Source organism: Lonchura striata, chromosome 1 (genome assembly GCF_046129695.1).
Source record: "Lonchura striata isolate bLonStr1 chromosome 1, bLonStr1.mat, whole genome shotgun sequence".
In the NCBI taxonomy this organism is placed as follows: Eukaryota; Metazoa; Chordata; class Aves; order Passeriformes; family Estrildidae; genus Lonchura; species Lonchura striata.
Genome location: NC_134603.1, coordinates 113,901,647 through 113,921,092, shown reverse-complemented (window position 1 = coordinate 113,921,092; position 19,446 = coordinate 113,901,647). Strand labels below are relative to the sequence as shown.

The window sequence follows — 19,446 nt, the reverse complement described above, 5'->3', positions numbered from 1 at the left end:
GCAGATACCATTATGGATGTGGCATTATTAAACTACAGGAACTCCTACACCAGGAATATACTATTTCACAGGTAATTCCTTCAAGGTTTTAACAAGCAAATTAACTAGCTCTACCATACATTATGATACAGATTACAGTGACATTTCTGAGGATATGACAATTAAATAAACAGTACAGGGTATTTTTGCTAAGACAGGATATAGAAATGTTTTTTTACCACTGTACAGTGCCTCCTCCACTGTCTGTACATATACAGTGACAGACACCTGCAGTTTTCCACCAATGTGATGGCACCCATAAGACTCTTACAAGAATCATAACAATATATCCACATACTTATGGCCACTTTTGTAAAAAGTGAAAAATCACATTGATTTAACATAGCAGGTAACTTATTTCCCTCATATTGGGATGCGATGAAATTCATCCTCATAGTATGGCTCTTGCTAAAAATATTTCTAGGCTTAAAGGAAAGGAGAATTTTCTAGTTGATGAGAATTTTTGAGATTTCTTAAAAAAAATATTTTATGAATTCAGATAGAAAACTCAAATCACAAAGAAAAATCCTACATTGGAATCTGAAAAATAATAAATCTTCCAACATTGATAAAGCAAATTGCTGGAAAGCTTTTGAACTATGCAAAGGCATTTTATTTAAGTTTCATTGAAACTTGTTATTCTAGTTTTACCTACACATTCTTTAAACCCCTTTAACTGAATTTCCATTTTTTAAAGTAAGAAGGTATGGGTTTTATTTTCAAATGCTGAATATGGATTCCTGAATTCTGAAAATTAATAATCCTTTTTTCCCCCTCTATCGATTGTTGAATTAATTGAAATTAACCTTCATGTCCCAAACAGCTCCAGCTTTTCTCTATGGTGATAGTACTAGGACTTTTTGACAAACAACCTGACAAATTCAGATTTTTAGGAATGCTTTCTCAATAATTTAAATAGAGATTGTCAAAAATCCATGAAGAATAGATGCATACAAGTGTAAATGCCAAAATGCACTATGTTGGACACTTATCTGTGAATAAATTGAACGCTATTAAGCTACTGTCATTCAGAAAACTAAATACGAAATGTCTGCATATTTTGCAAAAGCTTAAGACACTAATGAATTTCAAATACTTTTAGTCAAAAGCTATTATTTTCAGAATGCTCATTAATCAAATAGCTTGGGAGCTGGAAAACTTGTGTTTCTCGCTAAGATACATTATACATATTTCTGCTTGGCAAAGCTGGGCCATTTATTTCCCTTTATACTTCATTTTTGTACACGCTGCCCAAGTTTCCATGTCTAAATTAAACTTGCATAGATAAGGAGACTAATTCTGTTTTGTCCCTTGGTCTGCTACAGATCCTTTTTAATTTTTCTTTTTTTTTGTCTTTTTTGTCAGGTTTGCATTTATTTTAGCCATCAATCTTCTGAAAAGTGCAGGAATCATAAAGACCACAGCACTTCTCAAGTCCCTCACCTGTCCAACAAACCAGTGCAGGTTAGGGTTGTAAAGATGGTGCACTGTGTCTGTCACTGCAGTGAGTTTGTCTTCAGCATAAATTCACGGCAAAAGCAGGGAAGGAAGCTTTCACTAAAAATACAGAAATAACCAGAACTACCTTAAAACAAACTGCAAGTTGTTAGTACCTATTTGGGTGTCAGCTGCAATTCTCCTTTAGGAAACAGGCCTTCATTACTGGCAATCCACCTGTCATGGGGCTGACACAATTTGAACTTGCTTTTCATTTTAACAATAAGTTTTGTGCTGCTGTGTGGTTTTTCATCTCCTTTGAGTCCTGCCTGCTAAGAAGTCAGTGTGTGTGGTTTGCTTTCTTTCCTCCACTGTGAGCTTTCACAGCTGAGTCCATATTATCTACCACCTCTTCACTTTACATCAGACTTCTCAGATGCTCCCTTTCATTGTGAAAAAAAACCCCAAAAACCAAAACTACCAGAACAACAACAACAACAAAAAAAACCAAAACAAAACCAAAACCAACCAACCAAACAAACAAACAAAAAACCCTAAACAACATTCCAGAAGTTTTGTATGGTAGACACCAACAAGGGAAATATTTCTCTCAGAGGTTTACTTAGAACAAGGAGCAGCGTGATGTAAGGTCTTGGTGGAAGAAGATCATTATTGTTGAATATTAGATGAAAGATCTCTAGGCTGATGAAGAATGATATATATGGTATGTCTTGCTTCCTTCACTTCCTCAGATTCTTTATGCCACTAAGAAACTGCTGGTTTTCTACTAACAGCTGAAGTGTGTCATTTGGAGATGAGCTGAGGGAAAATAAAGTCAACACAACATAGCAGTGTGCTCTTGAAATGGAAATTCTGTAGAAAACATATATAAAAACAATATTTAAAGGGGTAGAACATCAAGAGATTTATGAAGAACCTGCAGAGAAAGACACTGACATAGTTGAGGAAGGAAGCTATGTTACTTAGGTTGAATGGGGGTTCCATGGTTTCTTAGGAATCCTTGGCAGTGGGAGTAATTTCTTCCATAGCCCAAGAAATTTGCTGTCTACTGAAAGAAATAAAATACCAGATGCTGGAATGCAGACACCAACATCCTATGAGCAGATTAGATCACTTCATTAGGACTGAAGGCTTGAAAACAGATTCTAAATTAATGAGAAGCTGATTTATCCACATGATGGGGTCAGAACTTAGAAGTTCTCATAATGATTCAACCTAAATTTGAAGATGTAAAATTGTTACAGTAGTGGCACTGCTCTTCTTTAGTAAAACAAATATATGGTATGTATGACCTGTAATACCTGTGACTGAAAACATGAAAAGATCGTTTGAGATCTGCACTGTTGCTGTGATGTCTAGCATGCTGCCATATTTTTGAAACAGGAAATAAGAAGTTAAGGAAGAAACTTGGGAGCACTATTTTCTTACAGTCTCTGTTACTCTAAATTTTATCTGTTGCTTTGATGTTTCCTATGCATCTTTGCTTTGTTTCACATCAAAAGCTAGTCATTGTTGGCTTTGAATTAACTTTATACCAATGTAGACTAAATTACTGAAGAGCTTACAGGTTTACTATAATAATGCATCATGATGAAGGTGACTATTCAACTCTTGAAGGACATATCTTTCAATTCAGAAGTGCAGTCAAAGCCAAGCAGGGACCCAAAAGTATTGATATCAAGTTTAATTTAGGAAGCCAGATACTTTTATGGACTGTGTAGAGCATCACAGGGAGGGACTGAACAATTGCACAGATGACTGTTAACTTCTCATGCAGCTCCAGCTGGATGTGCCCATGACAGACACCAAGCTGATTATTGGTCCCCATCTGTGGCACAGAAGAGTTAGTGCCCTGCAACGTGGTTCTTGTCTTCTTCAAAGTTTTATTGTGTTTGTGAGCTGATGTCATGTCATTTTGTCTTTGTCACTTTCTGACACAAGTTTCCAGAGCAGAAATTAAAGATGTTGTTCTGGCCTTCACCTGCATCTCTATTTGCTTTGGGACTTCTTTTATTTAGTCACACATATGTAATCCACAAGCAAGCAGCCCCATCCTTCTGAAGTTTACTCTTACTTTTCCTGAACTCTGCAAAATCTGAAGGTTCTGAGTCACATTCATTTTCTTGCTTTGAGAAGTTAGCAACAGGCAGACTGTTCAGGAGAGCTCATGCTATAGGATAAGAGTCTTCATTCATGCATGGGCTACTAAATTCAATGCAAGTCTCTGCGTTTCTTAAGGGCATTTGTCAGGAAATTATCCAAACACTAGTTTTGCCAAAGTGGAAAATCAATTGGTGTTGGTGATTGCAGGAACAATTGGTTACACAGACTCCTGAAGTTACTTTCTGGCAAGACATCTTTTTTCCAGCTAGCACTTGAAATGTGGTCTCACAATCAGGTGAGAAGGATGATGCTGGAATCTAACAAAACTGGTATGTTGCCAGTAGGCTCATGTGACCTGAAGCATCAGTGCTACCAGCTGATTATTTTGGCTGAGAAGAGCAGCTTTGTGCTGGGATCTTTTTCTCTCACCAGGAAACTATTGCAGCTGACACAGTAACACCTTCCTTCAAGCAGTCCTTAGATAAGGATGGCTCCCTATGACTGGAAAAGTTGTAAGTTTTCCCCCATGCACCGGTGGTCACCTCACAGATAATGGAACAATCAGGCCCTGACACACCACCTTAAATAACAGTGATGGCTGTCAGCTGCTGCAGTTGGAACAAACATACAACAGACACAGATGTTCTGAGCTCGTAATACCGCATTAAAGTGTATATCAAAGCTCTGGAAGCCATCTCTGACTTTTGAAAGCACTAACACTGGTGTTACCCTTGAGGAACAAAGCAAGGCAAAACACTTTGCCAGACGCAGGCAAGCTGAGAAAGCAATGTTGTTAAAACCTTAGACATCTGTTTGCATGACATGTATCAAATTTGTTGTACATCACTACTGTTATTCTTCTGCAGGTATCAAACCTATAAGCTGTGAGGAACACACTGGCGCATTTTTTTCATCTGCTGATTCATGCCTTACAAGGCTAATGCACACAATCCCTAAATTCTTACCTGGCTTGTGTTCACCTGCCTACCTCAGCTACAGCCCAGAGACACAAACCAGAGCAGGGCACACAGGGACACTGGATGAAGTCTGCATGATTAGATGCTAATACTTCTCCTTTCCAGATAGTATCTGAGTTGCAGAATGCCCACCTAGATTTTGGTTACTTATCTATGCAGAACTACTCTTCTGCCCACACAACCTCTGTAAAAAAAAGGATTTTAATTTCTACTTATTTCTTCTTGGGTCTTTCTCTGTTGAATGCTCCTTCTTTTACTTCACTGTCTTCACTCCAAGCCTACCAGATTGCATATTTATGCTCACAATTGCAGCATCACTCTCTTTTTGTTTTGGTTTTGTTTCCATTTGTTTATGTTTGTTTTGTTTATAAATGCCACTTCTCTCTAGCATGGCTACATGCTCTTGTACTTCTTTTCCTGGTATTGACTGTGTCCACCATGACACAAAAATTTGCCACAGAGCAAAATCCTTTTCAAGTCTTTATTTTCAGGAAGATGTTTAACAATGGATGCTCAAAACATAATTTCTCCTCTTATCATCCACTAACAATGCTTTTCCAGTACCATAAAATATTTTGGGTGTTGTCAAACAATTATTTTAAGTCTAGCCCTGCCTGATTTCTGGTTTCAGTGAGGTATCACTGGGTGAGAAAGCCAGATGGAAGAAAACAAGCAGAGGAACTGTTCCTGTTTGCATTGGCTTTCACCATTTCTCCCTTATTTTGTGCCTCATACCTCAAGGAAATTAGAAAATTACACTTGGGCACCTACTTTGTATTCTGGGGGTATTCTTGCTCCAAATCCAAAGGCTGGAAACATTTTGTCACTGGAAAAGAATGAAAAAAATGTAAGAGTATCCATAGAGAAATATCATTACAATAAACATTTATTCCTCTGTATGCATTCATGAGAAATGCAAAGCAGCACAATAGCACAGAAATGGCTTTTAAGTCAAGTGATGGCAGACTGGAAGGGTACTGGATTGGAGAAGTAGGGTTGGGTGCTGAACACAGATTGGGTGCTATGGAAGATTTTTCAGGTCAGCTCCTAGTATTTTTGGGCAGTTAAAATCACTTGGAGAATACTGAGAGATCCGGACGCCTTGTACTTCCCGCACAAATGCAATAATCAGTCTGCATAACCCACACTTTTGCATTACCTGGCCGAAGCAAGAGAGTTTGTTGACTGAACAGACTGTAACATTTATTTTATATAAATATGGATGTGCTCCCCGAGCTCAGAAAATGGGTCTAGTGAAGATATGACTCACGTTAAAAGAGTTTACAAGTTTGGGTTCTTACAGTTTTCCAGTTGCTCAAAATGGAAATCCTAAATATCCAAAAGGGGCAGTTTCATGCTCCTAAACCTACAGGTTCTGTAAAGCTTTCCTCCTGCATCTTTAGCAGTTCCTCTAAAACATGAGATTATTTTAATTAGGTGTAGATTGACTGATAACCTGCCAAAATGCCTTGGCATGGTCAGTTTGCTTTCAGACACTAGTGAGGTTATTCTACCCAGTTAAATTTGCAAGAGAAAAAATACCTGATTCAGAGAACCTGGAAACTTCAAGGCTGTTAATACCCTTTCAGAGATGCAATAATGTCTCACACAGCCCACATGCTGTCAAGCTGCCTCTTCCCAGATGGCAAAGTGGAAAACATCAAGCTGCAAGGGATGTCTTGTCCCTGAGTCAGCAAAGCACTTGATCATACACTTGAGGTTAACAATTCACTCAAACATATGCTTAATTCCAGACATATCCCGAAGTCTCATGGATGTCAATGAACTGTACTCCAGTCCTCTGATGAATCAGACTAGTTTACCCTAGTCTATTTACAGGGTTTCATGGCCCCTGGAAAAGCTGAGTTCCAACTACCATGATTGGAACTTTTAAAAATTCCCAGGAAAGGCCAGCAGCTTCAATATTTTTGGTGTAGTTCAAGAGATGGCCACTTCAAGTATCAACTGAATAATTCACATCCCAGATACACTACAAGAAGATAATAGCACCCATTGAAGCTGCTCGGTTCTTTTGTCTGGCATAGGCTGTTAATGGCACCATGGTATTTCTGATACAACCTAAAGAAAAACTTAAAGCAGAACTGTGTCCCCTCTGCTGCATAAAACTTGGGAGCACAGTTCTGTGTACCATATGTTATACCATGTGACAATGGATCTTGGAAAGGAAGACTAACATCATTTGCATGGTAATGAAACATTTTTTTCCCCAAGAGACTCAGAAATTAAGTAGCTGCTGACATTTGATGCTAACCACCTGCTGATAGCATTCTCTTTGATTAAACACTTCTGGAAGTGGGAAAGCCCTTTCTAATGGATGCAGGGAATTCAGGCACACATTTTGAGGGCAAGAAATAAGAAACCATTAGAAAAGAATCTGGGGGGGGGGGGGGAGTCTTGTTTTACATCAATGATTAATTGATGGCTGGATTAGAAAATCAAACTCTGTGGAGCTGCAGCTTAATTGATTTGGGGCAAGAACAAACAAAGACTAAAAAAGAATTTTACTTAGAATTTTACTTGGGTAGAACATAAGTGTTTAAGTTCAATGTTGGTAGCAGTTATACAACTGGGAGATGCCTGAAGCCGTCCAGTGCCTGAATTCTACTGCAGTGTTTCTGGAGTGTAAACAAGTATAGGCACTCTTGTATCTACAGCTCCATCTTCTGCTCTGCAGCAATTCAGAGACAGCAATGTCATTCCTCCAGCAGCTTGGATTCTCCTTCTGGTGGAAAGACTCCCACATTCCCAGTCACACAGTGGCACAGCCCCCACTGTTATTCTGCACCCAGAATACCTTACCTCCACAGTCAGGACACTTGTCTGTATGTTTGAATCTCCCACATCTCCTTTTTGAGTAAGTGCAACCATTACATTGTGAAAGAGTGAAGCAGGATCATGTACCCCCTCAGGATGGGGTTCCATATGGCTGTTTTTAGAGGGAAGTACACGAACACTAAGAGAGGAGGGGTGTCCTGGGGTCTTCTGTTCTTAGTACTTTCTGTTTTCTCAGCCAGAATAACTCCACATTCTCATTAGGTAACCAGAATTTAGGTCCATACCTCTGGTAATCTGATTCAAGTTGATAGGAACAGTAAATTAACTCTTATGTGCTATTGGAACTTGATTTTTAAGGTAAGAAGGGAAACTTTTGACACTCATGGCATCCCTTGCTTAAAAAAGATCATCCTGACCACACCTCAAAAATTGCAGCTGATAGCTTTCAGAATAAAGATAAAATTTAAATGTATGGAATACGTTTCCTTCTATCACACAAAACAGTGTTTAACTAATACAAAGGTCTCACTCTTTAGTAAGTAAGCGGTTTAATGGCTCAGTGTTTTTTTTACAATACAACCCCCTCTAGTCTTCCCATCCACCCTTCACTTGATCATATGAGAAACAAATCCAACAGCTGAGCCTGCTGCCCTCATTCTGCTCATCCTGCACTACTGAGACACAGCAGGGAAAAGGTGACCCAGAAGGGCAGACAAGAACTCTCTCACTCCCAGGATAATCCTTTTATGGTGTGACAGAGCTTCTCTAAAAGACCCAGGGCTATCAGGGCAGCATGCAGAAGAAAGCAGAGCAGCTTCCCAGCTTCAGGAAGCTATGTCAAGGGTTAGGCCATCCAGGGACTTAAACTACAGTCAGAAAATGAAAAGAAGGTTTTCTCCTGCCTCAGGGGTGAATCACATGCATCAGAGACTCCAGCCCTGTTTCCCAGCTTGGCATTTCAGTAAGAAAGGGATCTGCTCTAATGGCTTTTCTTTATAATTTAAACTCATTTGAAAGAAGAAAAGTGAGAACCAGTTTTTTCTTCATAGTGCTTGCTCAGACATTTGGGTGTAGTTTATAGCAGGAAATAGGCCTGTGACCCTGGCCGAAGCAATGGGACATAGCCACAGACATGACCTGTGAGCACCCTTGCTGGTGCAGCACTGGCTCCTGCCAACCAGCACCCCCGGAGAATTCCCAGGGACAGTGCTGGGTCTGATGCCTTAGACCAAACCTCAGGGTTTTGGCTTTTGTATTTTTCAGATTCTGTGCTGCTTTGGGGTGTAGTTCTGAGCTTCATGTTGTGGGATGTTAAGCTCTCTTTGCAGAGTGGGTAAACAAATCAATTCCTTCTCTAGCTGGGGACCAAGGACAACGAATCCAAATCTCAATCCAAGAGCATAAACAACAGTGGAATGAAGAGAGAAAAACAAGAAGGATGGGACTTCATAATCTAAAGCTATAACTGGATACAATTAACTCCAATATGCAAATGGACCAGAATTTATGAAAGTGAGAGACCTCGTGACCTGTTGACCATTTTGTGACCATTTTGGGTTCATCTTGGGTGTAGCCCTCACTGGGTTCTTCTACTGCCCAAGGTGTATCCATTGAGGCCTTTTAATAAATACCTACTTTATTCTTTAACTCTGTCCAGCGTCTGTTCTAGGTCACAAGGCATCAGGTCCAGCTGTGACTGACACTGCTCCCGAATGCAGTTTGGGCATCACCAGTTTGTGCTGGGAGGAAGAAAGCTGAACATGGGCAGTGTCATGTTATTGGCCTCAGTTAACCATCAGAACCTTTGACTTGTCTAAAGATGGCCAGAGTGTCCTTGGCACATAAAAGGAAACTGCCTGCACAGTCCTGCTGAAGGCAGATTAATAAAGGGAAAGGATGGGAGAGAAACGTGCAATTGGAAAAAAGAAGCTGGTTCTATAGAACATGAAACTTACAGAATCGAGTGAAAAAAAGAGGACTGTGACTTGGCAGAATGTTTACAAAATTACTCTGTCACATCTACTTCACCTTTTATATTTTCTTTGTTTTGCATAGGTTCCCTTGAAAATTTAAATGTGGCATAACTTTCAAAAAGCTGAAGTACTTGACATGAAGATAAAAAAAGCAAAAGCATCAGACTCTGAATTTTATACCCGGTTATTTAAGGACCATGAGTCGTCATGCAAACATAGATGTATATGACTTCTGATACTTTTTCAGTCAAACATGCATATATTACTGAAAGATACCCAAGACTGAGCAGATCTATGTTATATCCTGAAAGAAAAATCAGGAAGAGGGTTCAGGTTCAGTGTTCATATTGATCAATGTAAATTAATGTACACAGAAATTAATTGTCAGGGCTCCAAGACTGCAGTCTTCTGAAGAGAAATACAACCAGTTAGAAAAAAAAGTTTGTCAGTAACCTCATAGCAGAGATTATAACACATAGAATAAAATAATATCTGAAAATATCCCATATTGTCCTTTTGGGACATTGCTCAGTTTTAAATACCTATCTTTCAAGCTATCTACTGGAAGCAGAGCAAGAGCAATGACAAATCAAAACACTAACAGGGGCAAAGAGAAGAGAGATATCAGTGAGCTGTACTGCACCTACAGGAAAAGAGATGAATAGAGGTAATACTACAGTTTTGTAAATTGGTAGAAGTGATACAGATAATGATCCTGTTTTCTATTTAACTAGGAAGCCTAGTGCTACTGGAAGGAAAGAAATATGCCTATTATAAAGAGACAAAATAAAGGACATTTCAAAATCCTGTCTCATTAACCACTGGTGCCTTCTGACATGGAGTTTGATTGAAACCAGGGTATTACATTTATTCTGCAAAGGATTTGCTATTCCTATTAATGAGATGGAGGTAGGTAAAATTAATTAGTCAGATGTTAAAGACATTTTGCAGCCTCCACAGAAGCCTCAGGACAGACAACGCTTGAGCTATTCAGCAGCAATACCTGTATTCAAAAATGTTGTCAGGACTATGCTGTCTGAAAATCAGCTGTTTTTAAAGATTTAAATTTGGAATCTGGGTTCTTAATTGCATGGAGAAAAAAGGCCGATGTCATTCTGTATTAATTCTGAATTTATTAATTTGGAAAGATTAACTCCTAGCTAGCCACTTACACAACTTGTTCGGGACTGATTTTATTGGCTCCCATTAAAGCCCCTTGGTATGTAGCTGTAGCTATAGCTGTCCTTAAGTTAATTCTCCTAAATTCAATGCAGCATTTGTATGGATGCTACTTTACTTCATCAGCATGAAAAACTGCTCACTTTATGCTAGAGCAACACAGTAGCACACACAGTACTAATGATGCAGTGAATGGGGGGAAGGAAATAACACAGTGAGGAGTGAAAAACAGTAAGAGCTCACTTTTAGTGGAGACAAATAAAAAATTAAAAGCATAAACTGGATGCTTTCCAATTTCACTGTTCTCAAAATCTAGCTAGGCGGTACAAACATGGTGGGATTTTAGACTTTTGCTTTTCAAGTATTCCAATCTTTTCCTTATTCGACCTTGCTAAATATGGGGATGTAATATACCTGAGAATCTGAAATTTACAGCTTGCAAGGAGAATGCCAGACTAGAATCCCTGGATATTAAGCTGTCACTTGTAATTTTGGTCTTAGGTCAGATCAGAACTACCAGGGAGATATTTTAAAAGTACTGGAGGCAGAAAAATCAATTATTATGCTTTTCATTTTCAATTCCAGTCTTAAAAGAATAAACTGTGGATCCTCTCTGCTTGACATACTTTTTTCATTATGAAATCAGATAATTTTCCTCTTTTAGTAAGAAATTTCAAATTGACAAAACTAAAAAGGGAGGTGTGTTACACATGTAATTGAAAAAGGTGTGAATGTGAGGGGAGAAAGAAGGAGGGGAAAAGGGCATAGAAAGAGGAAGGAGGAGAAAAGCTCAGAAAAGGTAAAGGAAAAGATAGAAGAGAAAACAGAAACACCACAAACAAAATAAAGCTATCTCTAAACTCAATTAAAATTGTAATCTTTCATGTTCAGGGAGTGAACAGGAAGACTATGAGCTGAATTGTTTCTTTTCTAAAGCATATGAATGAATCATGTTTCTGAGTATATTATTTAGTACTTATCTGACAAGGGCTTGATGCCAGTAAATTCTGAATCATAACAGCTTACAGGGATTAACAGTAGTTCCAGAGAAAATACAGAAATCATTTGAAATATTTAAACATTCTCGGCTCCCACTTTGCAAGCAGAGCTGATCAAATAAAGGACATGATCTGGCATGGGGATTGGAACTCGATGATCCTTAATGTCCCTTGCAACCCAAGCCATTCCAGGATTCTATGATCAAATAGGGCTAAATAAAACCATTTCAGTTGATTCCATCCATTTCACCACTTGCAGTCTTGCACCTGTGCTCCTCCAGGATGCAGAGCCAGGCTGTAGTCCAGCTCTCAGCTTGCCCCAGTCAGATTCAGAAAGACCCCAGGAGTTTGGCAGTAGCAGTGTTTTCACCCACTGACCTGGATTCTTCCCTAAGGGATTGCTCCTCTGTCACCACATTTTCACAGTGTAGTTATGTCTGGTTTGATACAACCACATGCCTGGTTTTGGCCAGGTTACTGTGTGTTGCATCAAGCTTATTCTGTGCCTAACACAGCTTGGTGTTCAGTCCATAATGCACAGTGATTTCCAGTGGAGTAGCAAGGATGATTATCATACATCTTGGTCACAAAAGAGGTCTGGGAACATGCAAATAAATGGTAAATCACTGCAACAGTACAGCATTGTCTGGGCTGTCACAGAGATGCTACATCATTGGGTGCAAAATCCTGACATTAAAATTCACTCATTATCTTTAATTATAAGTCTCAGGCACCTTAGGGGAGCTGGAATTTGCTGAATACTGAGAAATACATGCTGTCATGGAATTGTGTTTCAAAAATATGAAGCAACGCCTGTCTCACCTGAGGGAGAAATAGTTAATGAAGCAGGGGAATACAAATTCCCTGAAGCTAACCACCAAAAGGCATCAACTCCTTAAATAACTAACAAAGCCAAATCCAGGTACAATGGATTTAAACTTCCCCTTGTTAACATTAAAAGAACTGCAAGAGAAGCTCTGCAAGGTAAAAATTATCAAGTAAACTCAGAAATTCCTAGGCTGGGGAATACACACAGAAAAAAAAGTCACTAAAGCTTTCAGGAGGAGTAGGTTAAACAAAAGGAAATGGCAGCAAGATCTATCACTTGCTAGAAGGATAGACTAATAAAATAACATACTCAGGAAGGTGAGACAAAATGTCAAGCTTCCCTGCAAGATAACAAATAAATTGCAATGACCTGATTTATGCCTACATGAATGACCCAATTCGGTAAAATGCATCTTGAAAAAGAAATGAGGCTCTACATCTGGGAATAAACTAGGAAAGGAGATGCTGCAAGAGGCTACAATGAGTTGTCTTTTACTTCTCAAACTAGGCAGTTTTCAGACTGTCTTTTAAAACAGTATTTTAAGGGATTGGCATATGTCTCTAAACCTTCCAAAACACTAACTCTATATATAGTGATTTGGTTTATCTGTGGGATTATGTATAGAAAACTGTACCATCACTGAAAAGGTAATTCTCACACAAACTGTAATCTCAGATGTTTAAAATCTGACATGTCTTGAAGGCGACACTGCAGGCAGGAGGCTGAATTCCATCAGGTAAGGTACAGGTTGTGAAGAACCACAGACTGAACAGTGATGGGGCCCTGCCCTCCTGAACCACAAGTGTGGCTTTCAGTGAGTACTGCACTAGGCAACCACAAGAACAAAAGATTTGCCACCACATATGCACATAATTCTGTCCTTTTTTAAAAATTACATTGAAAAGGGTTGATAAAAGCTCTTGCTTTGCAATAATTTTACATCAGAAAATATCTGTCCATAAAGGGTGTGCTGGGAAGAGGGGCTAACAGGACTGCATTGGCATATGCATATACATATATATACAGAGAGATGCTAGGAGAGGAACTTCTCATCAAATGAGCAGGATAAAACCTTTATAGAAATGATACAATGACTTAAAGTGATGAAATTATGTAATTTTACCAAAATTGTAATGAAATTAAGTCAAAATGAAGAACAGCAACAAAATAAGTTAGAGCAATACCATAATTGAAGTGTACAGGTGCCTATACACATTCAGCTAGGCATCACTGAATATGCAGGAGGAAATGAGCTACTATCTTCTGTTCATCTGATAATTTGGGGTCTCTGATCAAGGTCAATTTCACAGTAATTTGGAGGTGATACAAAGATAATAAATTCAACTTAATTCACAAGAATTGTCTAGCTTTAGCTGAGAGCAATTGGACACATAAACCTGTCAAGGTCAACTCAGGCATGGTGTGCATTTACCCCACAGATTGGTTTCCAAATGTGAATATTCTCAGCTATGCCCCACTATAATGGAGTCGATGACTAAACTAGTTATATCCTTAACAATGAGGAAAGTAACACTTTTGAATTTGTGGAAATGATTGCATTGACTAAAGGTGCACTAGGTAAGTATTAAATGGCATCAGTGAAAATGACAACAGAAATTGCTCCTTTAATTATATGTATTTACTTATTGTTTACACAGATGTCTAGTTTCTACAGCAGTAGGTGGAATGCAATTTTTGCAGGGATTTACATGTCACATAGTTTTCTTCAGAAAGGACTTTTGACAGCGAAATCCCTACAGTACTGGTTTACACAGTTGCAGAAAGTGTCAAGTACTGCACTGACCAATGCTTTCAGAAGAGGTTTCAAGCTGAGCTGAGAAATAGTACAGACTGCACAGAAAAGCCACGTAGAAGGTTCAGATTTTCAGGTTTCTACTAGCTGACAGAATGCAGCAGAGGTCGGAAAAACATTTGGAGAAAGCTGAAGCTAAGCAGTTTCTTAAGAAAAGAAACTTGGGAGGGACTGCTTGTAACTGGTTTGACTGGTGCACTGGCATAAGAACTAAATTCCTGGGAGAAAAGGCACAAAGAAGACACAAAGATGAACACTTGGCAATGGAAAAGGCAGACCTGTAAGAATTGACAGGGTCTGCCCAGATAAGAGCTCGCATAGATAGATGTGTTTAAATGTGTGTGTGTGTTTAAATATATGCACACACCCACACACGTCTGCATGAATGTACATTCGCAGAAGAAGCCATTACGAAGTCATCTTCCCAACACAATTGGTGTATGAGACTAATTCTCCTGTACTGATTCTTGGGATAAAATGTGGTGATTGTGGAAATCCCTTGGTGATGTGGGAATCCTTACATGGCAGCAGTCTACAAATGACAGGTTCTGCGAGGTCAAATACTGAATATATGTTTGTATTCATGATGTAATGGTGCCAGTCTAGGTCCTCAGCTGTTAAATTCAAGGATTTAACATTTTAGTTTGAAAATGGAAGAAATTAGTGATTCCTTTTTGCCAGTGCAGTTTGAGACCTGGGTTATCCAAACACTTCAAACATGTTTACCCACACTTCAGCTTGTTGACAAACATAAGCTACAAGTTTTTCTGTATAGGTTATTGTTTCTCGATTCTTTTGTTTTATGTCTATGCAAATTTGGTCCTATTAAAGCACTAAATAAAATGATGCATATCTTTTCCCTGAAGATTTTTAAACTTGTTAAGATATGCTAATCAGCTTTTTTGCTAAACAGCCTCCAGAAAGGTTGTTTCTGTAATTAAAGTGATAAAGAGAGATGCTTAATAATTAAGCATATTTTTATTTATTGATCTGCATGAGTAGATAAAATTTGAACATCTACAGCTCTGTGTAGGAAGTTCATTAAATATTTAATGTCAGATATAGTGCCAGTAATTCTAGGCATCATTCTTTTGCCTCACTTTTAATGAACTACTATTGTACTACTATCACAATCAAAGCAAGTTTCTGTTTTTCTCTTTGTGTCTGGAAAAATTACTTCAAGGTATTTAAGACAGATCCTTCCAGTCGAGGTAGCTTTCTGAGTTTTCATCCACAAACCCAGACAGAGCTTTAGGATGAAGTGAACTGTTAAGTGGTTCTTGGAGATAAGCTTCTGATTACTAAAGAAAGGTGCAAACTCTGGGATCTCTCTCCTCTTAAAGCCATAATTGAAACCACAGTATTTAAGTATGGACTGATATTTGTATTTGGGACTAATTGCATTGATTTATATATGATTTCCATAATATGTACCGTGTTACAAATTGCTTGTTCTCTTTCTCCTCTCCAACTGCCCTCTGCTGGTACTTCAGGAAAAATATTTCTGGGACAGCTGGAACTCTTCAGGCTTATATTTTTTTCCACTTCTTAGATCTACACCAAAAGCAACATGCTGGGCTGGGATCCCCAGTCCTTTTTATTTTCTCCTTTCCTTTTTTTACCTTCTAAAATTTGAAGTGTAGTTTACAGAGAAGGAAGGGCTTATATACAGTTTTCAATCATAGTGAACATTCTTGTTCAGGCCTGATATATGAAAAAGAAACCATAGAGATCAATTTTTGCATTTAGTCAGCAACTGCTGCAATTCATTGTTTGCAGAAGGCAATGATGCAACTCAGACCGACTTCAGGAGTTTCGTGTCTTTTGTGGAATGTGGCCTGGCTTCTAAATTTTCATTCTGAAGTATTTTGTAGAGCTCTACACATAAATAATTTCTGCCCTTTGCAGGAATAATATGCTCTTTGCTCATTAGTGGCCTTTGGGGAGGTTGCTAGTCAAGTATGTTTTACACAAGCAGTTTATTTGTTAACATACAATCTCAGTGTGAATGTCACTTTCAAGGAGCTACTTGAGGATTTAGAGTTAAGGAGACTATTTGCCTAAATGAAAAGAAAACATTAGTGTCAGGAAAGAGAGTTTATCTTCCACATGTTTCAAAGGCTCTTGAAACTGAAGAAAAATCTGCAGTACCTTTAAAAGTTAATGAATTAACAGAGATTTAAAATAATTAAGAACTAAGACTATTTTGAAACAGATTTTGAATGAAACAAAGATAAATTTGACAAGATTTTACAAAACTATGTGGTCAAATACATGGAATCATGCACTGAGTGCCTAGATAAGAAAGGGGATGGCCCATCAAGAATAGGAAGTTCCACAAATATCCAATGCAGTAAATGCTTTTGCATTTGATAATGTAGTAAAAGCATTTGATAAAGTAGATCTAATCTTGTCTTTTTCAATTAATGAGTTTTGATTTGACTACACAAAAGCCAATTCTCCTACTTTTTTGTGAATGCTTTTTATTAACCCAATGAAGAATCTGAATATATACACAAACATAAAACTCAGTGCAGAAAACAAAATCAAAAAAATCTGCCAGGTAAATGGGAGGAAGTGGACATTTGTGTGTGAGGCAATTAATATTAAGTTCAAATTCAGTAAAACTCTTAATTCCATTTTAGTGCCATCTATACTTTGCATAATACCTCAGGATTTGCTTGAGTCAGACTGAATTCAATGGGATTAGATAATAAGCTCTAGTGTCTTGCTGATTCCGAACAGAAGTTTTAATGCAAAGATAAATATTTAATGTAATTTAATGAGATTCTAAATAAGCACAAGCAAAAGAAAAACTACTAACTGCAGAAATCAGACTTAAAAGTGAGGAGCAGATTTGCAAGACCTTCCATGGGCTTCAGCCACAATAGCATCATTAAAACCTGCAATAATGTAAGATCATTTAGGAAGTATTTCAGCCTTTAGCATTGTGTACAAGGAAAACATTTATCCTTGCAAACAAGCTATTTACAGTCCCATTCCAGCCCATTTTTCCTTTGATAGAAACAGTAATCACTGCAGAATGAAAGATGAGCTACACTCACGGCTACTTGCTTGCATTCCAGCACCGGTAAAACAAATCATTAAGATCAAAGCACCAGCTATTTTAATAAACTGTGAGCACTGTTATTGTGGCTTATGGCTTTGTTCTGCACAGAGGGAAGATGTAAACAGCACAAAAGAGAAATCAATTGTTTTTTACTGAATGGCTCTGTATTAACACTAAATATTGTACATACATAAATATATTTAATAGCTCTAGGTTATATGCATATCTATATATTAATGAACACATGAGTAGAACTCTAGTTTTATATACAAAGAGGTAGTTCAGGTCCTTGCAGTCAAGACATGGCCAGACTTTATGCTGGGACAAAAGGGGAAAGCAAATGTTCCCTGATTCCCCAGTTTAGCCATAAGCTTCTATGGCTTCCAAAATGGTGCTCTTGTTCCATGCCAAGCAGGGCGCAGTTTTATGATACAAATTGAAAAGCTCTGGGGAAGAGCTGAACAAGATACATTCAAAATTATTATATAACTTAAGAGAGCTTCATGGCTTTTATAAGATTTTAGTCACAGATCCTTTATTTCTATTGTTGAATGAGTTTGTCTTTCCTCATATCTGGGTATTCAACCAGCAACAACACCTACACTTTGAAAACAGCATTCTCTTGAAGGGGTCTCCACCAGGCTCCAAAACAAATGGGTGGCCAAAACCTTTGTTCAGTTAGAGCTGTTGAAGCTTAGAAGACCTAAGCCAGCACAGAGAGTTTGATTTACCCTATCTGCCTTAAGTAAACTTGCTAACTCATTGTGCAACCCATGTAGAGGGAATATAGATATTTATAGTAGTGAGCAACTGATTTTTTAGAATACTGGCTCGGCTGGTATTGCTGGTCACCAAAAACCATTTTATTTGACTTCTGATACAGAGAAGTCACCACAGAAATTACTGAGGTAAAACAATAAACATGAAAAGATACAGAAGCAGATCTTTTAATATTAAGTGTTTTAGTGCCCAATGATTTTTCCTCATTTTCCCCTGTTTCTCTGTGCTAAAAAGGGGCGACTGGACTTGCACACTTTCAAGGTAAAATTGTACCAGTTATGTAATTAATAATATAAAAGAAAGCATCTGAAAATATTACCAGAAATACATATTTCTCACTTATTATTTGTTAGATTGTTTTTAAACATTCATGAGTCATTTTTCTTAAAATAAATTCTTCTCCACGAAGCTGTCTGCTTATTTTCAAGTTTTTAATGTGTTTTCCCCTTCCCAGTATTTCTAACTGCATTTTAGAACCTAATTCCTTTAAACTAATGAATATTTCTCGTTTCTTTATGATCCATTGCTGCTGTTGCTTAGCCACTGGTTATATCACCTGCACACTCTATCTATGAAAAACGTTTTTATAGCCTAAAACAATGCTACCATATAGATAAAGTATTAAGTATTTTGTGCAGGTGAATAGCTCTTCCATTTCCCTTATCATTATCAGATTGGCCTATTCCTACAGGACTGCAGCAATTCTACAATCAGGATAATAATCAGTGTCTCTCTCATACTCTGAATATTGCTGATAAAAGAACAACTCTTATTCTTTCATGCTTAACTATGCAAAACGGTGCTACTCATTTAACTGTTTCAGGAATCTCTGAACCATATGGATAAAAATGCTCTTGGATGAGCAGGGTTTATTCCGCTGTACCTAGAGATGTGAGGCAACAATTGATTTGGAGCATTAATTGCTTACAGATGCATCCTGTTAGGCTGATGTGTACAGAAACCTAGATTATGAGATTTGGCTTGATTGATCAAACTAGCTAGAGTTTATAGAATAAAATTGTGCATTTTGAGTGTAGTCTCTCTATGTTATTACTTGCCAATCCAATCCCCCCCCAAAACACAAATAAATTTGAATGTTTCTAATGAAGGAAGTATTTTAATTAATAACCATACAGGGGTTTTTTGACAATTAAAAAAACCAGTCTGGTTATATAAGTAGCAAAAGTACTTAGAATTCTACAGTTCTACTATTGAAATGCAAAAAGTATTGCAAACAACAGATTTTACTTTACTCATCTATTATTTCAATTGATGCAAATACATTAATCCTGAGACCAAGGTAAAATCACTCTATTTTTCTTGGTTTGGACTGAAATCAGCCAGTTCTGCCTATTTGAGATGATTGATGCATACAAATTATAAAACTTCATGTAAGAGCCTACTATTGTGTGATCTCATATTCTAATCTTA

General features: G+C 37.8%; 1 protein-coding gene across 2 annotated transcripts in view; it reads right to left on the bottom strand.

Moving 5' to 3' along the window:
* CPNE4 (copine 4) overlaps positions 1-19,446 on the bottom strand; it is a 226,561-nt gene that overhangs the window by 17,533 nt on the left and 189,582 nt on the right. For both annotated transcript variants that reach the window (XM_021531234.3, XM_031503894.2), the window contains one exon: positions 5,349-5,403. In XM_021531234.3, coding sequence (XP_021386909.1) covers positions 5,349-5,403 — 55 coding nt within the window. The remainder of the gene's footprint in view (positions 1-5,348; positions 5,404-19,446) is intronic.